General features: G+C 41.2%; 1 protein-coding gene across 11 annotated transcripts in view; it reads left to right on the top strand.

Moving 5' to 3' along the window:
• Positions 1 to 209: 209 nt before the first annotated feature.
• Positions 210 to 25,174, top strand: part of celf6 (CUGBP Elav-like family member 6) — a 145,183-nt gene continuing 120,218 nt past the window's right edge. For 5 of the 11 annotated variants that reach the window (XM_039796079.1, XM_039796084.1, XM_039796088.1 and 2 more), the window contains exons 1-2: positions 211 to 678; positions 10,388 to 10,470. In XM_039796079.1, the coding sequence (XP_039652013.1) occupies positions 429 to 678; positions 10,388 to 10,470 (333 nt within the window). In that variant the 5' untranslated portion in view covers positions 211 to 428. Of the gene's footprint in view, positions 679 to 10,387; positions 10,471 to 25,174 lie in introns of all 11 variants that reach the window. The other 6 variants (XM_039796087.1, XM_039796090.1, XM_039796091.1 and 3 more) reach the window with 3 other exon arrangements.

The following is a 25,174-nucleotide window of genomic DNA, read 5'->3' on the forward strand; positions in this document are numbered from 1 at the left end:
GCAAATTAGGCAATGGGCGTGGTCTGTTCATGAGAGTACGATATGACGTCACGGGTAGTGTGTGTGTGTGTGTTTTTTTTTTTTCCTGCCCCCCCCCACCCACACACACACACACACACACACACACGACACACACATGAAAACACATAAAGCATGAGAAAAAATAAATAAGGCTGATTCCAAACAAGGGGGCTGTATAGGGAGGGAAAACTGGAGGAGGAGTGGGTAGAGAGGAAGACATAACGGGGGAGTGTGCACTGTGCAGTTGACTACAGAGAGAGAGAGAAGGAGAGCAAGAGAGAGAGAGAGTGAAAGAGAGAGAAAGACAGAGAGAGAGAGAAAGAGAGAGAGAGAGAGAGAGAGAGAGAGAGAGAGAGAGAGAGAGAGAGAGTGGGAGAGAGAGCAGCTCGCCGGCCCATTGAGGAAAGATGGCTACAGTCACTGCAAACGGAGTGCAGCAAGAGAATGGATTCAGCACCACGAACAGCGCCGGCAGGATGAACGGGCTTACCATCGGCCAGAACACCATTCCAATGAAGGACCACGACGCCATCAAGCTTTTCATCGGGCAGATTCCCAGAAACCTGGAGGAAAAAGACCTGAAACCCCTGTTTGAGGAATTCGGAAAGATATACGAACTCACTGTACTGAAAGACAGGTTTACGGGAATGCATAAAGGTTGGTTATTTTGGTATCTTTACTTTTGTGTTCCTTTACACAAGAGAGAGAGAGGAGAGAGAGCGCGAGAGAGATCAAAGAGCGTCCCAATTCAGTTTTGGGGCAGAGAGCATGAAAAGTGTGTTAATTTGCAGATGTTTTGGGACAGAGTAGGAGCCCCGTAGAGCCTTCACACACACACACACACACACACACACACACGCACACGCACACGCACACGCACACGCACACGCACACACACACACACACACACACACACACACACACACACACACCAAATATATATAAGGCGTGAAAGGGAGAACACGTGGAAGTGAATGGCTTGCGAGTGCAGGGTTAATTGTTACCGCGTTCAATCCACGTGAATACTACAGCTGAAAACGCCTTTGTGTGTTTACATTGACTCTCATGTGCTGAGCATCCCAGTTTCAGGGGGCGGGACAGTGCAAGCGCTAGATGCTGTGTTATTTCTGCAGCTACACAAAATATCTAAACAAGTCAAAAAGAGTGGAAAAATCCTTCTGTTCTGCATCACAGAGTCCATTTGCAGCATATTGTCAGAGAGATATAAATGCTTTCAGGGGAGCGGAAAGTGCAAACCATTATCAGGCAATCAGCATCCGTGATTAAGGTGGTGCTGGCATGCTGCTTTGACCTTTGAGTCGGGTAATACGTAGCCTACTTTTTTGGACGTCATTAGCTGTTGAAAATACTATTTACAAGGCGGCTGTATTGTAATATGCTGCTCCGTGGGCGGGTTGCAGTCAGGAAGTACAAGGCAGGATAATAGTAGAGGCTGAGATCCAGCATGCATCGTTTTCTCGCTTGTTCTGTCCTCACCCGCTGTCCCCCTCATCGTCCAAACCGAGCGGGATCAGTATTCACTTAGTAATTAGTCAGGGATCGATCAATTCTAATGATAGTTATAATGGTGAATGCCATGAGTGCGGTTTGGGTTGGAGGGTCTTTTTGTTCCAAATAAAAGTCTAAAATTCAAAGTCCAAGTGTGGTTTAAACACAACTTATTGCTAAATGCATATTTGTACATGTAATGTAGAAACAATTGGACTACAATAAGCATTTCAATGTAATTACAATAACCACATTTTGATTTAAATTTATTCCCTTTTGCATTTATATGTTTATGTATGTTTTACAACACGCCTGTAAGTGCACCGTTGTATTCAGTAATGTTTAATCTTATTCTATTGTGGCTGAGGGAAATCTTATAATCATTCAAATGTAATAATAGTTAGTATTAAATATTCAAATTATATAATAATTTCTGACTTTTTAAGTCTTTATTTGGTACTAGTTTAAACATTAATTTTATTGGAATGGAAAGCCAAAATAAGGTCACCCTTCCAGCACTCTCCATGTCATCATAAGCAGGCTGTCCTACAGTTTATTATCAGCTAAAGTACTGCCGCTGCTGTTTGTGATTGATAGTATTTTGTAGATAGGTGTTAATTATTTTTTTTAATTTTAGATATTGTTTTAAATCACACACATATGCACACATTGAATTCACAATCAGTTCACTCAGTAAAAAATAATCTATTCACAAGGCAGGCAAATTATGTATGAAATGTTAGTCAGTGCCTGCAGTTCATGATCTTATTGATCAGCGCAAGTCAAGCGCTCTTGTGGGAGAAATGAGTGTAGGCTCAGCATTGCTTCCTTGTGTGTGCAGCCCTGAAGGTCTCCATGCACCACCTGTTCCTCCAGCCATCAGTCGCGGGTGCTCAGCCTGCTCCTCCTCTTTCCGGTGTTCCTCAATGATCGATTAAAACAATATTTCTGATGTTCGTGTTGTTTACGCCTGTCCTCGACCATCCCTGAATGTCAACACTCTGGAGCATGGTTGCCTCGGGACGGATAATCCTGTTCCAATGCCAGACTGTATGCCGGTTCAAATCATCCTCCACCAAGGCCACTCTGATGTATGCATTATGCCCACTTCATCCCGCATGACATTCAAAGTCACATTGGGAGCACAAGCGTGCACTTTTAATAAGATTTCACCAATGCATTATATGGATGAGTTTTTCTTATTGGCCACTCAACTAAACCATGTTCATGCCTCCTGCTGCGCCAATGTGTGATACCTGTAGACCGAAACAAGAAAGTACAAGAGTAAGAAAATGGGATTAGTGTCGTTAACAAAACAGGAGTAGGTATAATGTATAATGTGCTGTGTCACTCAACGAGAGCCGTTTAAAACACTGAATGAACGCCCATTCTGAAACCGAGAAAAGCTTTTGTAGGGGAATTGAAAGGTAAAATGAATTACTTATTTAACTGTGAAAGTTCTTTGCTTTCTTCAAACAAAGAGAATTCTGTTATAAACAACACACCTAGGTCAGCACAGCAGTCTTCTCTATCAGTAGACTTCTAACTTTTATTTTTTTTAGTTTGACAAACAATCCCATCTCAAAGCCCAGTTTCTATTGCCTGCAGCTTTAACCATATCACACAGACTTCATCAGTGTGACATTTAATTGTTTTAGAAATAATATATATTAAAGTACCAAGTCGTACATAAGACCTCTTTATAAAAAACAGTGAAGACAATGTTGGATTCCAGTTGGATCAAGGCTTAACACTCAACAACATCAGGTCCGCTGGGTTAAATATTCTTCAGCATGTAAGTATAGATAGAGAAAAATAGAGCAGAAATCAAAGGCACTAAACTGCTTAAGCATTCTGGGATGTCAGTTAAATATCATGTTTGAAGTGGCTAATATATTCTTGATATTAACGATGAATCGCATGGCGACTTATTTGTTAAAGGGGTCATGCTTGGTGATGAACCCACAGATAACTATTACCTGGCTGTGCAGTCGCCCTCAGCTCTACGGAGCCTTTAAGCATCCAGCATCTCCCAGCTTCTTTCGATTTACTGTATTAAGTGTTAGCATTAGGCTGAAATTAAATTATCCATAGGACGTTATGCTACTCATCAAGGGGTTATATTATTTCTCCTGGTCTGTCCTGAGGCCTGGACATTTGAACCTCTCTGGGTTGTTAACATCATGATAGGGTAATCTCTTGGATGAGTGTTGAAACACATTCACGACTTCACACACGCTACAACTAACATTACAATGGATAGTTTCATTTCAACCTCATGTACTGCCTGGATAAATGGGATTCATATTCACAGACACGTGTTGCAGCTGTGTAACTATCATCAATATTAGAGTACAGAGTTTGAGTCATTTCCTCTGCATCTATACAATATAAGGTTTTGCAAAGATCTTTTCCCCAAAGTATATGTATTGCACAGGAGTTTGAACGGTAGTTTGTGTTCTGTTTGGTTCACAAAAATGCATAATATGCCAATGGATATTGGCTAGCTAATATGTCAAAGGCCCATGGAGGCTCCCAATGTTTTAACATAGTGACAAATTCAATCCACATTCTTATCATAAACAGTTACAACATTTTTCATTCAGCAGAGCAACAGAAGAGTGGGGGAGGATATAATCAGCTTGGCTCCACGATCCCTAAAAACATAAAGTTCATAAAGATTTACTGCAGTGCCATAAATTAGTTTGACTGCTACTTTGAAATCCTTCTTTGAGCTAAGTTTGTGGTTGACAGAGATTTGATTTGTTTCGGATGGATGATGTATATGGCTGTTGGCATCAGTTAGTAAACCGTACCTAATGGATGATTTGCAGCACTACCTTTTTTCACAGCCCGAGTCCTGTGACACAGAATTGCACCATAATTATGGATTTAAGGGCAGATCAAAATATTTAATGTTTTTTCATGACTAATTCATGTGGACTGTTCTGCATCAGTTTGAACAGATGTTTTATGCTTTGTGAATTCTTACTTTGGGCATTTTCGGTATCTCCAGGGAATCATCTGAATATCTGGGGAATTTTGCATTTCATATTTTCCTGTACACTTCGGTGGATTGGTGTAGCTGTATGCTGATGTCTAGTCAGAAGGCATTTTTTTCATGTTTCTTTTAACAGATGATTATATCCTGCCTCATAGTTGTTCGACACTGTTTCCTTTAATGGCGATTTGATAGTTTGCGTGCCATTGTCGCTGTCGTTATGCAGCGCGTGGGATGACTCAACACCATTGGCGGGCATGGAGCTCGTCAGTGTGTGGCGCGGCCAGGTCGTGCTGTTTAACATCCATCATTTCGCTGAGCACTACATTACCATAATACTTAGTGTCAGTGCCAGAACGCATGCATTGTTCAGACATGCTGAATGTTAGTGGGGGGCAAATCTTTTGCTTGAGTAGTGTTATCTATCAATCCGTCTCTGATGCTGAGAGGAGGGACTCTGAGCTGCACCACACAGCCAGGAGGAAAAGATACAAAGAGTTGTTAAATATCCCCATCCATTGTCCTCTCCTCGGTTGGTCCATGCAGTGTAATTGGCTATAAATAGCCTGCCAAATTGACATAAAAAACCTCATAGGCAGTGAAATGTCAAAAGTAAACCACAGTAGAACACTAATATCTAATTGCAAATGAGTCATAGAATGTACCAACAAATCTTTGAAAGTGTCTTTTCAATTTGTAGACAGTTTTGTGGTTTATTTGTTTCTTAAAAAAAGTTTTGAGACTTTTAGGTTATATGTTCAGACTGCAGGCAAATCTAAATTTGTTTCTCAAACCAGATCTTTAAGACAGACTGTCCACACTGTAATTTGCATGTGATCAAATCGGATATGTGTGTGCATACATCACTGACCTATCTGCATGGTTTGTTGTGGTAACGACGTATGTGTCTGTGTAGCTAAGCTGCAGACACGACTTTGCAACGCGGAAGCACAAGAAATGGAAACCCATCATTTCGGCCAGCACCTCCGATTCTTTGGATTTCAAAGGGAAATCATTGTTGTGTGTTGCGGTGCAGGTAAGCCATTTTGTAGAGTTGCCTCTTTATAAAAAATGCTTGCAATGAATTTAAATTGGGCTTTTATTGTGAAAGGTAAAACCAGAAAGAGTAAAGCTGCACTGCCGATGACAATGTGGAAGTAAATAAAGACGTATGGGTTCACGCTGGTTCAGACTACAGATCCCCTGTTTATTTATTTTATTATCTGCATAAGTCTACTCTTGGCTACACGAGTGACGAAAAAGACACAAAATCCGATTTGAGCGGCCAGAGTGTCCAGACTGAGACGCATCTGAAGAAATCCAATCAGAAATGCATTTTTCAAACCTCCAAATGTGGTTTGGATGCAGTTTGTAAAAATCACATACAATTACAGTATGTTTTTTTTGCTGTCCAGAATTTCTTAAATCAATCTGGATACAATCTGGATAGGCCGACGGATTTGGGCTGACAGTTTGAACAAGGCTTTAGTAATGGCCACAAGGAGTTACAATCCTTGTATTGGATTTTATCTACAGTATGAGCGTTAACCGTAAAGAAAGTGTTGGACAGTGATTGACAGTTTGCTTAAATTGAGTGACAGGTGTAGCTAAAGTCTACAGATGACCTCTTTGATCATTAAAAAGGGGGTTGTGTGTGAACCAGTAAGCTAACAGCCCATTTTGAATGTAGATGGACTGAAAGATGGAAAAATGCTTGGCAGGTAACAGTGTGGTTACCACAGAAACAGTAAGCGGTTGATGAATCCTCACATCGTGTTTGTCTCAGTACCCATGAGAGGGTCACATTCAGCACCATCCAGTTGTTTTACAACATTTTTTGGGAAATTAATTTGAATTCTTTGTCCCCACTTTAATGAACATTCTTGGATCAAACATGTGTGAGGAGATTGTAAGAGAGCAAATTGCTCATGATTCATGAATCCATAGCTAATGAATTGAAATTTTATACAAATTTGTTCTGGAGTTATTTCAATTACAGGTACCTGACGCCTTAAAAAAGCACAATTTACTCTTAATGCCTGGATGCATGCAATTGTGAGCACACACTAATTTCCATTTTAAAACAAACTGTTAGAAAAAGCGTTAAAGGGGGTTCTTTAGGTAATTACCCGAAACGTGTTTTGCGAACACAAAGACACATTTCACAATTTCTGCTTTCTCTTTGAACAAGTCTGCAGGGTTTGCTTTTTCATTTGCTTTACATATAAATTGTTGAACTTTTGTCCCTGACTGAAATTATAGTGTGGTAAATTGTCTTTGATTACCAAAGTATTATTTTCACCCCACTTAACCTGCTCATCACAGGAAGCCACCAATCCTTCTGCTGAACAACCATCGGAGCCATGCCCTCCTACTCTTCTTCTTCCCATTTAACGCACGCAACTTATTTCCTCAAGTCTTTGCTTAATATTTGTTTGATCCAAACTTTAATTCAAAAAGTAAGGTTTAAATGGTATCTGAGTTATTTGCTGAAAATGAATACTGTACATCTTAAGCACCGCTACCATAAAGCAATGACAATTTCCCACGTTTTAGCATTTAAAATAATCTACACTTTTTGTTACTGCTAAATACTTACGATTTAAAAGACTCAAAAGATTTGCTTCAGTTCCCCAAGTTATGTAATACATAATACCCCAAAGTGAACATCATATTTGCTTTTGTTGTCAAATTTTTTTGTTGTTGTTGCAATGTTGTTAGCCTAAATCAGTTTGCACACTCTGCTGTATTACCACAGACCAATGAAAGTGGAATGCTTTTGAAAGCTCCATTTATAAGATTGCACATAATACCAAGTGGACAACAATGTCGGATCATTTACAAGTGAATGTAAGCCCATGCCAATTAGTCAATTTAAAAGTTTAAGCTGACAGCCCTAACCTGCTACCAACTGCTACATCCTTGTTACCTCACCTCAAACTGCATCATGTGCTCCAAGCTGAATGCTCATCTGTTCCACAACTGGCTTTTTCTCAGTCACTGAGTCATTTGGGCTTAAGATGTCCCCTGAGCCAGCACTGTTGGATATGGAGCTTTCCTAAAGTCCCGCTGGTTTTCCACCACCGCGAGGAAGCCGAGACAGCCACGCAGCTGGCCTGAATATTAAAGGCTACATGGCAGAAAAAGTCCAGTTTAACAAATCATTTGAACAAACAGTATCACATGCTATTTTTCTTGAAGCCACCAGAAAAATCTGTGCATCTGAGGAGAGATTGCTTGACTTGTTTCAGATGCAGTTTCACTTGCTTTTAAGCACACTCCTGGAAAAACTCAACAGTGGTCCAGTTTTCAGATCTGAAGTATTCACATCATTTAATCAAACACCACACTATAAAAAATACTCCATTACTATGCAGTACAAGTTCTGCACTCAAAATTTTCCTAAAGTAAAAGAACAGAAGTATTTGAAATACAATTGTATTAATGTATAAGTAGTATTCATATATTATTGGATTATTTTTGCATTACCATGTAAGCATTATTTTTATTGGTTGATGTGGAGGTGAGTTTAATTACTTTATAAACTGCTGGGTAGTTTATCATCATATTTTAAAAAACTGATCACGTTTTTTATGTCAAATCTTTATGTGAAATAACTAGTTACTATAGTTGTAATCTAAATGCAGTGTAGTAGAAGTGTAAAGTAGATTAAAATGGAAAAAACTACAAGTACCGCAAAATGGTAAATGGTACTTTTTATCAGTGAAACAAAACACATTAAAGTGATAAGAAAAAAGTAGAAAAGTGATGAAAATGAAAATTTGTTATGAAATTAAAGAATTGTTTCAGGCCAAAGTGTGATTGTTTCAATGCATTGTTAAAAGGGACACTTTTTGCAGTTTACGTTTCATTGAAGGACCAAAGCTACTTTCCTGAAAGGATTATGGTCAAATAAAACGTTACTGCTAAACTTTGTTAAGATAAAGTTTACCAGAGTTTATACCCTGATTTGTAGTAGGGACATCTTAAAACTCACATCATAAATCATGTGATGAAATCTTGTCAAGATGTTTACTGAAATTCTGGGCAATATGCAGCAAAAAGGCTTGGTGAAAAGTACCAGAAGAAAAGTGGCAGAAGAGTGTCAGCAACAGCGTACGATTCCCATAAGCCTTTGCTAGGACATGCCCCCCGGGGAGGCCTCGGCTCATGTCCCACAGTTTTGTAATGTCACAAAGGATGAAACGTGTTTCCCCAGGCTCACAAACTTTTCTGCTTTGCTGTGTGGCATGCTGTTTCATTAGTGTCGTTTAGGTGATTTTTCCTCTTGAGTAACTGCCTAGTTGTGGAGGTGGGTGAAGGTTGTCGTGAAAGGGAGCTCTCTTGGCCGGGTGCCAGAGTGTGTTGCTGGGTTTTGGGGGTGATGGGTGCTATGTGCTGCATGCCGGGTATCATCTGTATGTGTGAGTGTCTGTTTGAGTGTGTGTGTGTGTGTGTGTGTGTCTCGTTTCTCCCGTGGGAATCCTTGGCAGCAGGTGTGACATGCAGTAATGGGAAATTATGCTGCACAGTGCAAAACCTTTTCTGAACGGGGTCACCCACTGTCAGCTCTGCCAAGCGCGTAACAGAGCAACCACTCACCCTTTAATGAAAGCTGTCACATTTTTGTCAGGGACTTATTTATTGATGCATATTCATTCTGTTTTCCTGAAATTTCTAACTTAAAGAAAAGTCTCCAGAGATGTATGGGGGAACAGTTTCGGCTCATCACCAGAGGATTCAAATTACTTGGCAGCTAAAAAATAAATATGCATACTGTTTGACGTATTCCTCCTGTGCCCAGTTCAGTAACTATGAAAGTGATCATTCATCAGAAAGCAGTATGCATATTTTTTTAGTAATGAAAAGAAAATGCTAACACCATATCTGGGGTGACTAAGCATTTTCCATCACCACTCCCAATGTATAGTTAACCTCAAGGAACACATCTGTTTTTACACCTGTTGAACATGTTTGCTGTTTCATTTTGCTTAGTCCATTTCACTGTTACTATAGTAAACTGAATGAAATACAAACATTATAGCAAACATTTTATTCCCATAAACACTGAACATATGCATGAGTTCACTAAATCTAATCTAAAGGGGTTGTCATATTTTGAAAAGAAATGTGTAAAATTTTAATCTTATTTCTCAACCAGCATGTTATTTTCTCTGAGGGTATAGAGCTATTAACTTCAGAGAACCACATTCCAATTGTCAGCGCAGGCTATGAATTCCATTTGAATATAATACATGTTTTGGGCAATAGCTTGTAAAATTCCAGTAAGTCTTATATTATTGCTTGCGTGGATGGGAATTACTTCAGTGAAATCACAAATCTCTGGGTCCATTTGGAAGGTTACTGTGTTGTTTTTGAGAGTCGGCTGTAGGGATGCTTAATCTCTGAACAAACATCAATGGAGAGGTGTTAGACTGGCTTTACATGGCACATTTAATATGGTCTTTCATGGTACAGCTATCCATCTGTGTTTGAAAGTTCACTCATGAAATGGGCTTACATAAAGATGATGGAAAAAGCATAAGTCTATCCTTTTTTAATCTATTATGGTTTGTGCTCTTAGCTTTTACAATCAATATATTAGAAATTATATTTGATGAGTACTAAATGCTAAAATCACTAGATCATCATAATGCCATATGACTTTACATGTTTGGGATATCATCTTTTGATCCTTAGCCTAGCATCCTAAAAAAGGACAACAGGCCATACATGTACTCTTTCTTTAAACATAGCCATACGTTCTCTAAAACTGTGACACTTTTTCTTCTTTAAATTATAAATGGTGGTTCATTGTGGAGTAAGCCTATCTCTCTCCTGTCTCCCTGACTATAGGATGTGCCTTTCTAACATACTGTGCCAGAGAGTCAGCACTGAAGGCCCAGAGCGCCCTCCATGAACAGAAGACTCTGCCAGGGGTAAGTGCCCCCGATCTGCCCTCTTGTCATAGGCTAAAGCCCCTGGGGCAGCCAGCCTGACATGGGAACCTACATTTACATAGGAATAGTATAACACACACACACACACACACACACACACACACACACACACACACACACACACACACACACACACACACACACACACACACTCTGAGGGACATGGGGACACAGTATACCAGTATACATTAAGACACACATAAAGGCACACACACAAACACACGACGCATGCAGACACGCACACACACACACACACACACACACACACACACACACACACACACACACACACACACACACACACACACACACACACACAGACAGACAGACAGAAACAGATGGAAAGAGTCACTCATACTTTCTCAGACTCCCTCTCAGACTCTTTTTTCTTGTTAGCTCTCACACACATTCTTTCTTGCTCACTCACCTACAAACACACCCACATACACAAAGACATACTAAAAGAGCATGAGTGGCCTATCTCACCTTGCAGTGTCTTATTACACTAATCACCCCGGCGGAGATATTTGATAAGCGCTCCTTCATAACAGCCTGTGCCGTCCTTCCCCTGTCCTCTCACAATATGGCTGCCACAGACACTAATTGCCTTGAGGAATCCCACTCTCATTATCACATATAATCAAACAGTAAGTATAAACAATCATTTTTACCATGTCTATCACCATCTGGTGTTTTTGTTTTAATTCTCTTCCCTGTTTTTTTTTTCCTCGTCTTCTATCGTTTGCCTTTGGCGGACGGGTAACTTTTTCAATTAAAATAATGGCCTCTTCAAACGACACAGGTAAAACGTACCCAGTAGTGGGCTCTTAAGCCCACCCAGGAGGAGACCCTCAATCTGGGATCAGCGTGAGCTTGTGGTGTCTATCTGTACTTGATGTGTGTGAGGGGGATTCGACTATCACATCAGGGGAATTATCGAGGTGTGATTGAATTACGCCCGCGGGTCCCTACGAACGAGAAACTGCTCTAGTGCCCAGGCTCCTTACTGCCCCCTCCACCCCCACATTTCCTTTCACCATGAACCAAGACACCCAGCCAGGTTGGGGCTTTAAACAGAGCCTCAGGATATCCATTTAAATCCCCGGGGAGGGAGAGAGGTACAGAGAGACAAAAGAAGATCGGAGGGAACAGACAGGAAGTAGGAGAGGAAGAAAGTAGAGATTGGGATTGGTTTGAAAAGGGGGGTCAAAGTGGTTGATGGATTTGGGGGCGGGAGGGCTTTGTATTGTTCCAATCCTCACTGTTGGGGTAATCAGCTGTTTACACTTCACCGCATTTCATAGGTACTTCACTGAATGTTAGGCACACAGGTACACTGTGGCGAAAAAGTCCCGTGGGAGACTGGGCTCCCTGGCTCGTTACTGCCTCCCGCAGCTTCATAATGAGATACTTGTCATGATGGTCCTGGATAGGTGTTCCCATCTTTATTGCCCTCATGGAGGGATATTCTTGTTTGCCTTCTATCTAGAGAGAGGTTAATGGCATATTCTGCAGGGTGTGGGTAAACATTTCCCCTGTACAGCTCATAGCATGGGGTCACTCCTGCAATCTCAGGCTGAGCACAGCCTGCATACAGAGGGCTAATAAAGACGTTTTGTCTTTCTCTCTCTCTGTGTGTGTGTGTGTGTGTGTGTGTGTGTGTGTGTGTGTGTGTGTGTGTGTGTGTGTGTGTGTGTGTGTGGCTGTTGATGCGGGTATGAGACAGACAGATAGAAAGAAAACAAGGAGAGTCTGAGGGAGACAGAGACAGACAAAAAACCGAGAGAGGTGACACTTCTGTACTAGCCTCATTGTCATTTTCATGGCCTGATGCTTTGAGATGCTCTGTCGTATAATGCTGCCCTTTCAGTGGCTTCTTCAGACAGCGCTGCCGGCGTGATTGTGCAGTCCGATTGCGGCGGTATGACTGTCAGGCAACCTAAATGCAAATTATGTTCCAATGAGACACCTGGCATTTAAAATAACATCAAGTCTTTCTCTCACAAGATGATACGTGAAACAAAATAAAATGCAAATGTCGGGTTAAAAAAAGTAATATAAACACTGACGCAAATGATGCAAGTAAATCACACTTGCAATAGCAGCGACACAGTTATGTCAGATGAGGTTAAATGCAAATTGGAGTGTATGTTATCCAGAATGAAGTCCCTGTATTGCCTCCTCACTTAGACTTGAAAGTCAATGTACTTTTCCACAAAGCTCTGGAGCACAGATAATGCTGGAATAACCTATATTCAACTCCCACGTTCGATCCAGATTATATTTTGCAAAAGTTTCTTAAAATAGAGCCTACAGATGCAGCTCATACTTGAAAACATACCACCAAAAAAACATTTAAGAGGATGGGGAAAGGAGCTGTGAGCATGCAAGTTTGATTAACGGTTTTCTCGGTGGCCATTCGGCTTTGGTCTGCGACAGACAGACTGTGAGCATTGCCTGCCTCATTCTCCTCCTGACATCTGTCAAAAGGAAAGAAGTTTCTACTGGGCACAGTGCAGAGGTGATAAAACCATTTTTTTTGTTGAAAAAAACAAAACAAAAAAAGGTCTCTCTTCTAATGTGACGACCTGGATGAAGATGGCAATAACAATTAGCTAATAGGGCATGAGACAAAAAATAATTTTCACATTGGCATCATTGATTATGCCTTAAAAAAAGTTTAATGTTCAATTTTTACATGACAAATTCTTTCTCCAAAAATGAAAAGTTCACTTAGTAGAGATTGTCTCTCCAACAGATCATCTCAATTGAAGGAACATGACATGCCCAGCCTCATAAGTGTCTCAGTCGGAGTGCTCTATTTCTACTGTAATACTTCCATTGTTACAAAGCGTCACTTTTCCCACACAGTGTGGATATTTTCATTTTAACACAATGTGTGCATTTCACAAAAGGAGGAGACTAAAGGCTTAACAGTGTGACAGAGAGGAGACCTGCGTGTGGTCTCAGCAGGAAGGTACGACTCTTACATCAACGCCAGATTGGCTGTGAATCTTAAACTTTCCATAATTCGCATTCCTTTGTTTACTAAGTCATGTAGCCTACTGTGTGTGCATACCAAATTTGACTTGCCACCAGAGAATCTGGCTGAGGCGAGCTGTGTTTACATTGTTTGATTAATTGCATGTAAAGAGCATAATGAGCTCTTCATGTCCCGTGCATCCGATCCTGCTGCTTCAGTTTGTACAGTAAATGTAATCAGAGATTCAGCCTCTTGCCCTTGGTGAGCTCATAGTGCTGTTGTGTGTACGTGCGCACTCAGCATATCCCCCAATGTAGGGCAGCATGGCACTGCATGTGGACAGGTTAGGCCATGTCTGTGAATGATTTCTTCCTGGATCTGATAAATTCCTAGGATGTTCACACACACTGACTTGGGCCTAAGAGTAGTTCATGAACAATGCATTGACATTTCTTTTCTACATCGTAAATCTTTCTAGATCCAGGTAAGTTGTTCATCTGTAAACTTTATGACAACTGTGATACTTTCCTTTTTTTGCAACACCATGTAGCAATGAAAACAGCAAGAACGTATACATAATAATTGCAATTGCAGCACCAAAATGTGTTTAACAACTGTTTGCCAAGTAGCCTCCCAACATGCTGCTATTGGAGCTGTGAACCTTCAAATGAATCCTGCTCTTTCCTTTCAGGGCCACGCTGCTTTCTCCTCTCAGGCCAATTAGCTCCTGGTGTTCGCATGTAACAAAGATTGCTAATTGGGTGCTACTGAAGCCCAAAAGCCTATTAAAACTTTCTCGGAAAAAAGATCCAGCTATTCTTTGTCTCTCATTCACGTGTGCTCTCTGCCTACCCTTCCCAATGCTTTATCCTGCCTAATCATATTTCTACCACTTTCATTCCCCCACTCTCTTTTTCCACACTTTATCTGTGGAATGTGCTGAGTGTCAGGTAGCGGCCCAAACGTATACTTGTCATTTACATAGAGGTTTCTGAGGAGGGATCCACATTTTTTTGGTTTCTGAGTGAGAGTACCAGCAGTAGCTAAACGCTGAATTGATGACGAGGCAGCCAAGAAAAGATAAAAGAGAAAAGAAAACGTTACTAACTCTTACCTTCCAAAGTGTTTCTCTTCAAATTTGAATGGGTGAGCTTGTAGGAATCAGCTTACACCAAAGTGAGTAGCAAAATGCATTTTTGTCTTGACTTCTTTGTGTCTCACACAAAAATAGGTCAAAGAAAATTGTGCAATACCAGTATTATGTGTCACTAAGCACACTGCCATGGACCAATGAATCCATGTTCTTGACACTCTCTCTCCGCATCACACCACAGATGCGGCCACCGTAGACCTGCCATATGTCTCTGTCTGTGTCTCAGTGCACGCTGAGAATAAGCAACCAGCATTTTCCCCCTTGACATTTTTACTCTCCTAAAATCACACATGCATTAGATAGGCAGTGAGTATCAATGCATAATGTGTAAATGTATTTTAGTCTTTATTAAAGCGGAATCTTTTTCACGGTAAAGTGACTTCTCTACTTCTCTTCTCTATAGTGAATTTACTAACACTAACCCCCTTCCATTATGCTCATTTATCCCCCAAAAATGTGTTATTTGATACAATCAGTAGTAAGTATTCCATGTCAGAGTTTGTGTGTGTGTGTGTGTGTGTGTGTGTGTGTGTGTGTGTGTGTGTGTGTTGCAGAGTCAGGGCGTCTTATCAGAGGACAGACTGAACCCCTCTCTAGCAGGCCCACTCCTGGACAGACGTGCTGCAGTTTAAACTAATTACTCAGGCCACACAGGGCCTTTACCCAGTCTTTTAAGGGACAAATTGTGTTCTGTTGCCGATCAATTTGTCCTCCGTGCCAGATTTGTCAACCTCCAGTGCCCCTGAGCAGTTGCCATTATGAAGCAAAAAAAAAAGGCCTGGGCACTGGACGTGAGACCTCTGCTAAGGCTCCCGCTGCTCTCCTCATCATCAATTACGTCTATATCATTTTCTTTCTGCTGCCCGCTTTAGAAAAGAAATTAAAAAGGGCCATTGTTTTTCTAATCCCCCTGGGATGAAAGCATTTACTACGCTGCCGCACCGTGCATGGCCATCCTGCCGATTAGGGAGTGAATGGAATCACAATCGAGGGATGCACTCAGCATTGTTTCCTATTATGTGGCTGGTGGCCCTGAATATTGTGCAGAAATTAATTTTGTTCCATCTGATGGGATTTTCAACCTTGGAGAGTGCGTAATGTTAATCCTGGCAGGCAGGCGGGAAAGCCTGCCTATTTTACTGGCGAATGTGGACAGGGCGAAAACATAGTGAGAGAGCCCTTAACCAGCCCATAAAGATGGCAGGCCAGAGGCACCGGACAAATGAGTAGGAGAGATTGTGCTTTTTAAAGGCTGCAGGGCAGGAGAGTTTTGGTGTTCTGAGGATGGCAGCAACCAGGCCCATTTGTCCACTTGATTGTGAACATATACTGCAATACAGTAAAACAGGCTGGTGCCCAGGTTGTTCAGGTGAAAATCCAAGCTCCTCAATTTATTGAAAGATGAATTCATGAACAACGTTGCAGTCACAAAAACAAAAGATAGTTGGGACTTTTTCTTCAAAATTATCCTCCCCTTCATCAGTGATGGAAAGGTCAGAGAGGCCGCATCGTGTTCACATACCGATCCATACTAGAAGGGATAATGCAAATTACAAAAAGTAGTAGTTGTTTGTATGGGGTTTATTTTAGGAAGGAATAAGGAATAATAAGCGATAAAAACGCTCTGGCTTGTTTGCATTTCTTTAAACCAATCACAATTGTCTGGGGCAGTGCTAAGCTCCGGACGCAGCGACGGTGAATCTGCAAAGGGGTCTCAGGAAGGAACTTGTTTTAGTTGAACATTAGGCGAGCTCTGGAACGGCTTTTTCCCCGCAAAAGAAATCACCAAATTCAATATTAAATGAAGTTAACTGTTACACACAATACAGTAATGTGAGCAATTTAAATTAGCTGGGTTTTAATGTGAGTTGAAAGCTTGTAAGCTAAGCAGTTCCTTCGCACCCTTCCTCCACATCGAAACATTCGCTATCTTTCCTTCGCTGACAGGTGGAGTCGGACTCCGCCATGCATGCGCTCCTGTGCTAATTTATCCACTTCTTTAGCTGTAATGAGGCAGAACTGGTAAATGTGGGGACAGCATTGTTAACATTGCTGCTTCACTGGTGAAGAGGAGAAGGCTGACAAATAGCGGAGAAGGATGGAAATGAGGCCTGGGTGCTGTCATACCTCCAAGAATGATGCTTTTAGTCTTTTACTCTGGCTGGATAGCTGTCTCTTAGTTAGGCTGCACGCTGGAATATGACATTTCCTAAAGCAATTAAACATCAAACTTTAAGTTGCATCAAGATCAGGCTGTCTTGCAGTAACAATTGGAAAGAAAAAAAACTGAAAAAGTGAATACTTGAGGCTGGATCTTTAACTCCAAATCATCAAAAAAAATGCTGTGGTTTTGGCTAATTAACTTCCCATCCCATTCAATTTGAGAAGATCAAGGTGCAAATCTAACTTGAAAGTTGTGTGATATTCAAAAGGATGTCTCCATCTAGTTTCAGCCAATGTGATGTCTCAATAGAAACAGGTGTTGGCACCCCACAATGAGTTGGTAATGAGAAAAGGTGTTATCTTTTACTAAGACAGCTGCGTTGAAAACTGAACACTTTTTTTAGGTATTTTCTCTCCTATACCCCTGCTGTTTTTTCCACTCTTCTTTCCTCCCCCCCCCCCCCCCCTGCTGTCAAGTAAGTTAGTAGCCTTTCATTGCAATTCAAAACTCATTCTGGCAATCACTGAAGACATCCAGGCAATCTGCACGTATTTGTTCAAAGACAATACAAGGGGTAAAGACAACATGATGCTGCTGAGTTCAGCAATCACTCTGGCAGCCCCAGTTATCAAACACTGTAGTTAATCACGTGGACCAGTGTAAACATTGTGCTGATTTGAAAATGACACACACACACACACACACACACACACACACACTGACAGAGGACCTTTTATGTGACAATATGTGATTGGACATCTGACATATTTGGGAGGGGACAGAGAAATAGGGGACGAGAGCCAGGCAACGAGAGGGAGCAAAAGAGGACAGAGATGAACTGATGAGTCATCATGAGAGAGAGAGAGAGAGAGAGAGAGAGAGAATGAGAGAGAGAGAGAGAGAGTAGATGCATTCTTGCATAATTAACACCCGAGCATCACCAGGACAAACTCCTCCATCAGCGTGTCCAAAGGATTAACTACGCCACGCTCCTCTTATCTCCCCCATTTCGTTTAAGAAAGAAAATGACCTTGCGCTTGTTTACATGCTGATTAAAGACAGGAGGGAGAGAAGGAGACAGCGAGAAAGTCAAACTGTAATCAGAAGAGTTTGTTAAGTGAAGTATTTTTGGTGGTGCGTTCTCAGCAGATAGAGCAAGCCGCAGCCAGACTGTGTCACAGTGGCAACGCAAAAACAACCACCCGATGTAGCAGCTAATGAGCAATGAGTGGGCTGGGACAAAAAGGGTGTGTGATGCTCGTGTGTGTTTGTTTGTGAAGGTGGTGTGTGATAAAAAGTATGTTTGGTGTGTGGGTGGTTCCATTAGTTAGTCTGCCTGTTTTATTGCACTGGGAATACCTACATCTGGACTATCTGTTTGTGTGTGTGTGTGCCTTATGTGAAAGAGTCTGAGAGGAAGTCTGAGAAAGTATGAGTGACTCTTTCCATCTGTTTCCATGTGTCTGTTTGTGTTATGTGTGTGTGTGTGTGTGTGTGTGTGTGTGTGTGTGTGTGTGTGTGTGTGTGTGTGTGTGTGTGTGTGTGTGTGTGTGTGTGTGTGTGTGTGTGTGTGTGTGTGTGTGCCTGAACGTGTGTCTTAATGTTATATGTGTTGTTGTGTGTGTGTGTGTGTGTGTGTGTGTGTGTGTGTGTGTGTGTGTGTGTGTGTGTGTGTGTGTGTGCATGTGTGTGTGTATGTGTGTGTGTGTGTGTGTGTGTGTGTGTGCCTGAGTGCTCTTGAATTTTTTTCCTGTAAGAGCCAGTTTGAATTTTAGACCTTTGAAGTAAGGGCATTTGTGCAAAGTCATTTTGGCTTCTTCAAGATGGCAGTTTAGGGTTCTTCTTTGCTTTGGGATTAAGGGAGCTATGTTTGGTATTTTTACATATATGCTACTTGTTGGCAAAATCACCATAAAGAGATAGAGATAAAGTCTCTATATCTTAAGCCAGTGGTATTGCTGTGGTAAGTGTTTCTCAACATGAAGGCCACATTTCTCAAATCCCCTCCTGCTTTTTGTCTTTTCGTTTTCCCTCAAAAGTTGCCTCTTTTGCTTTACTACAGGGGATAACTTTGTTTTATCATTTAGTAATGGAATAGCTGCACCTCTTTGTGCCATTAAACTTTAAAATCTCAGCCAGTGAGAATGGTGCAGCATAGGAGCATTAGAGGGTGTCAGAATTTTTGGCAATGATCAATCATCAATGATTAATTGATGTTAAAAAATGCATGTAGCAGTATTAAAATGAGAATTTGGTGGGATAAAATGACTATGTTAGGGTTAGGACTTCAGTTTATAGTTTAGATCAGGCTTACTTTTAATCAGGCAGTAGAAAGGGTAATTGTTAATGTACGGCAATCAGTGGTAAATCTAATGGATACATTCACATTTAGCCAAATCTGTCTTAGACAATACTTAGGTGCCCATATATGAACATTAAAACAGGTGGTTTGCTTTAATCGTTCCGCCTGTTCACACTGGCCTTGAGGTGATCCTTTCTTAAGTGTAAATGGGTATCTTCCAAAGTTGCAGTTCTTTTTTAATAAATTCCCTCTTTGTGTTGTCATTTCTCCACCACAGCTCAGCTAATTAACACTGCAAAGGGGGGGATTTTGCACTCAAAAGACTACCATACTCAAACTAACTATACACACCTAACACCTGTGTTAACTCAGACTTCTGAAGTCTCACAGTAGCTTCACCTGAACTTTGGATTCATCATTCTGGATTCTTTAAGATGGGCTTAAGAAATGATTACAGCAGGCATGCACCGTTTCAATGTACATATGGGCATGTGAGTATTGTTTTAAGACAGACTTAGAAACTGTGATCTTACCCTTTAACGTCCTCACATGGATAGTAAGACAAGATATTCTTTGCAGTCTGATTTCTTTCTTTGTCTCTCTATCTCTCTCTCCCTCCCCCCCATTACTTAGTCCTTATTGCTATCATGTCTCCTTTCCTTGTGTCAGTACAATATCGGCCCTTTACCCTCTGCAGACTCTGACTCACACCGACTCAGACTCACACAGACAGGAAAAGAAAGTTCTCTGGGTGAGGAGAAAAACAACTGTGAAGTAGCATTATGATCATAAAGAATATGAATCTGCTAGTTTTTATCCTTCTCTTTCTTACACTATGGTTGTCCAACATTTCTAAAAGGCTTACTGGACGTCTACTGGGTAATCTTTGAATTACAGCAATGGAGATGGACCATTTGCTTGATATGAACAAGTATTGCATCAACCTAACGTTTACCTTTTCATGCCTGGGTTCTCTAATGACGACATCAAAGTAAAAAAGATATCAAAACATCAAACACAAATTGCGGATTTACTCTTTAATTGTTACAATAATGTGCAGTGCTACAAACATTTTGTGGCCATTATATTTTATATAATAATATATATAAAATATATTTCTTTTTTGGCCATCTAGTATCAGGCAACATTTTGGTAACATTGTCATTCAAGAAAAAATATCATCCATATTCACGGGGCTCAGTAATTGAACTAAACAAGTTGCAATGAAATTGCAATGAAATAGCAAATTATTATAATCATTACTACTTAGGGGTTTCACTAATTAATTGTTGAGTCGATGAGTTTCATGATTGTAAATGAAAAACATTGCAAACATATTACACACAAAAAACTATGCTTTGAGTTAATATTATATGTACCTTATATAATATTATATGTTATGTTATATCGAGACATACAGTATTTGAATACATTGCAACTATAACCTAATTTCCATATTTCTTACTGAGTTGGTAATGTAACTTTAAGTGCAATTAAATAATAGCCACTATTTTCTCATCACAGACAGATAGATAGTAAGACAGAATGGAAATGAGAGACAACAAGATGGCGAGAGGACTGAAAGATGAAATGTGGGGGGCACAGGCCCCCGCCAGTTTCCGTTCATGCAGGCCCGCCACGGCAGAGGAAAGTTCTGACAGTGAGGTGTCAGAAATAGCACCAAGGCTAACACCTTACCTCTTGCTTATTAATGCATCGCTCTCATAGCGACACACACACACACACACACACACACAGACACACAGACACACACACACACACACACACAACCACAGCCACACAAACAATGCACAGATCAGTCACTTGTACACAAGGCTGGTGAGCACATATCTCACCCAACACACACACACACACACACACACCTGTACAGGGACACACACAAACACTACATTGTCAGATCAATATTGCATTACTGCGGTATTTTCTCCTCTGAGAGGTTACAGTGATAGGTGAGGGGTGTTGGTAAAAACCTTCTCTTCTGTCTGTACAGTGGCCAGTCACATAGGGCAGATCTGAGGAGACTTCACAGCTCTGACAGCCAGTTTCACCTTCTGGCTTCATCGCTGTCACTGCCTGCTCTCATCCAAGGCTGTGCCTCAGGCCTGTGATCATCTATACAGTGTGTAGGGTGTATGTAGTGTGTGTGTGTGTGTGTGTGTGTGTGTGTGTGTGTGTGTGTGTGTGTGTGTGTGTGTGTGTGTGTGTGTGTGTGTGTGTGGTGTGTGTGTGTGTGTTGTGTGCATGCTTGCGTGTTGGTATGTGAGCAATATTATAATTTTTTGGTGAATACCAGTTTCTACATGTCCTGTGAAAACTATAGATGTCCAAACAATCTTAACAAAATGCCATCTTGTTCATTACTTTAGATGACTATGAATTAGCATTTCATTTTAAGCATTTAATTTCTTTTTATTGAGATTGATTCTGATCAAGGTTAGGGTAAATCATTTTGGTTAAAGTCAATGTAAGGTTTAGGTCGTGGTTTTGCTTACTCTTCAGTAAAACCACAAAATGTAATAATTTCTAAGAAATTACATTTCTTCTTTTGTACAAATAAGTAAAGATTTTGTGAGATCATGCTAATGTGTGTGCATGAGTAGACTTGTAAGCATGTCTTAATATATATTTATGCTCCCCATCTAGGTTTTTCTGTGTGTGTGTGTGTGTGTGTGTGGTCCAGAAGGAGTGGAGTCCTTGGTGCCGACTGAAGCTCCAGCTTTTCCATTTAAACTGTATCATTAAAACAGGCAGACAGGCGAGGGAGACGGCCCCTCCACACCTCATAAAGTGTGAGTGCCATGCAAGGCGAAGTGCAACGCACCGCTGCGTTTACGGCAAACCAAACGCACTTTTTTACACACCTTGTCCTCTTTTTCTCTTTCTCTCAAATTGTTTTCATGGCTATCTGTTTATATGATAATACTCACTCTCTACTTTCCTACTTTTCTAAATTTGCCCCTGCTAAGTATTGACCGGTATTTCAACTGCCCCCTTTAGATCCCTCTCTCTCTTTTTATGTCAAATTTTTCCTACAAGGAGTTGGAGCATAACATTGAAAGGGTATAATCAATGGAAAAGCACCACTTAGGGAGCCCATTTGATGCATACTGTAGGGCAGAGTTGATTCAAGGGTGTAGATTGAGTCAAGCCTCATTTCGTATCTTCCCCAATTAGTCATCCAGCTTGTGCCCTCTATAACCCCCTTTTTTTGAGAAGCACCAGGCCAGACGGGCTCTCGTTTCACACTAAACTATGGATGCGTTAATTTTTTGTTTCGCTCTCATTCCCAGTGCTTTTTCTGCAAGATAGAGCCATATCTTTTTATTTTTTACTATCTCCCTCCCTTTCCCCCTGCTTCTCACCTTTGCTGGGATAAGCCGAGACAGACCTCCCTCTCCGCTAACCTCTACATCTCCTTTTCCACCTCCTCCTTCACTCCCTCTCCAACTTTTTCACCCATTCGCCCATTTTCCCTCCACAATAAATCTCTACCCAAATCCTACTTAAACCTGCATCAGCAGCTGTCCTTAAAACTTCATTATCTACAATTACTACAGCATTAGGGAGCCAGAGCACACCTGCCCCCACATAAAAGAGCACTTGCCTAAAAATATTAAACCTGCCCAAAAGGGATTTGTGCTATTTTATTTTTCTCTCCTTTTGTTGTACCTGTGGTGCGGCTGCCCTCATGGCGAGGCTTGTGAACCAAAATGGATTAGTGCTCGTGATTAGTGGGTGGGTGTGTGAATGTGGGCTGTGTGCACAGTATTTAGATGGATGGGTTTCCCAGCGTTATCACAGGTGGGAGGTCACTGACCCTGCCTGATTGGAGGAGAGTGCAGATGGGCTGGAGTGTGTTATCATTTGCATGTCTGTCATTGCTGTGCTGTGTACATGCACATGACAACGCAGCTATGACAAAACATCACGTAGTGTTCCTTCTTGGATTTCTTTCTCTTTCTTTATTGACAAGACAGCTGAAGAAATGAAAGGGGAGAGAGAGGGGAATGACATACAGTAAAGGGCCACAGTATTACAGTAAAAAGTTTAATATTGTGATGATGCAGTTAGGTACAGAACAAAAGCTTTCATTACATAAAACTTAATCTGAGCTAAACTTACTTTGCATAAAAACACTTAAACTAAATTGTCTCCCATCAAAATATTCAATACAGCAATAAGACTTAATGTGAATTCTTCTAGTTTTATCATTAAACACAGGATTACTGTGAAACATGATGATAGTAAGGGTAAAGGTTGCTTTAGAATATTTTGTTTCAGCCCAGACAATTCTAAAATACTTAAAAATATATATATATTTTTCCTGGTTGCATTTCTTTTTTTCTTTAATTATAAAATTGACAATACAAGCAAACTGGTTTTCAGTACAGGAAATGGTGATTGCAAAAGAGCCACTACTGAATTACTGCTGCACTTTGGCTCTATTCCCTTGAGGAGAATTCTAATCAAAATCTAATTTCACCCTTGTTTTTGCTTTGAGCTGGTACAAGAACCGATCTGGTAATTAGCTGGTAAGGATGCAGAGTTTAGTGGTCAAACATGCTAATCAGTCTATTAAGGGCAAACTTGCAACCCATGCCAGTGTTGATGGTTCTAGTAATGTTTCTTTTTAAGTTTGCATGTGTACTTACACGTGTCTGTAAGATGTGTGAAAGATGCTGCGGGCTGGGGGATGCATGGTGCGAGTGTTGGTAATGGACATGTAGGGAGGCTGCTGGGCGGAGGCGAGGGGAGGAGGGTGGTCGAGCGGACTCAGCTGTAGGTAGCCTGATCTGCTCTGATTGACAGTGATGGCAGATAAGGTGCTTGTGGAGAAGGGAATGTGAGCAGAGCTGCGGGCAAAGATAAGGGCCAAGATTAGCACCCTGCCACGTCACACACAGAGAGACAGAGAGGCAGAGTCCAGCGGAGAGTGAAAAGATTGAGATGTTGACGCGGAAAGGTATTGGCTACAGTGAATACAATGGGCAACCAGGAGTAAAGGCTGAGTTTATTGTGTGCATGTGTCTGAATGAAGACAGTGTGTGTGTGTGTGTGTGTGTGTGTGTGTGTGTGTGTGTGTGTGTGTGTGTGTGTGTGTGTGTGTGTGTGTGTGTGTGTGTGTGTGTGTGTGTGTGTGTGTGTGTGATTGTTCATCAGACCATGTCCCAGGTAGCATGCACACATCCTGTTGAGTGTGCATGCTACCTCAGACTCAGTTGGGGGTGGTTCAAGGAGGAGGGCAACTAATCAGCTCATAATCCAAGCAGCTGCCGTTTCCAGGGCAACGCTGCTGTACATTCATGCGTGGCAAACAGATATACTCTCTCCCTTATTTTCTGTCTGTCTCTTTATGTTTGTTTCCCACCTTTTTTCTCGTTCCCCATTGCTCTGTCTCTCATCCTGTTCCTCTTTATTTCCTCTTTGGCCATTTCCTGTCAACACAGCCCCTTTTTCACCTCTATTTTTTTCCTTTCCTTCCCGTCTCTTTCTCAATGTCTCTTTCTCAGTTTTTTTTTCTTTTTCCTCTCTGTTCCTCTTGTAAACACCAACCCCTTCTTGCCCTCTCACTTTTTTCTCCTGTCTTTCACCCTTCCCAATTTCCTTCCTCCCCTCCACCTAACCCATCAAAATAGACTCATATATCTCTCTCCTCCTCCTCATCATTTTCTTTCCCCTCTTCCCGTCCCTGTCAACATAACATCTATCCATTAATTCTTCTCCCTTTCTATCTTCCACTCTTCCTTGTGCTTTTTATTCTATCCTCCTGTCTCCTTAATTTGCTGCCCTCCTCCCATTTCCCCCCTGTAAACACAGACCCCATCTTCTCTCTCTATTTCAGCTTTATTCTTTTTAATTTCCTTTTTCTCCCCCTCCCTTTCCCTCTCTTTTTATTTTCTCTCTCTCTCTCTCTCTCTCCCTTCCTTTTTTTTTTAAAACACTCTGGTCTTCACCCATCATCCCTCTCCTCATGCCAGGGGTCCAAGGTTGGTGTATTTGTGCAGTGATGTTGGAGGCCTTGATGATCACTCTCTAGGAGATGATTATGTGGTCAGGGCC

This window comes from Perca fluviatilis, chromosome 3, assembly GCF_010015445.1.
Source record: "Perca fluviatilis chromosome 3, GENO_Pfluv_1.0, whole genome shotgun sequence".
Classification (NCBI taxonomy): Eukaryota; Metazoa; Chordata; class Actinopteri; order Perciformes; family Percidae; genus Perca; species Perca fluviatilis.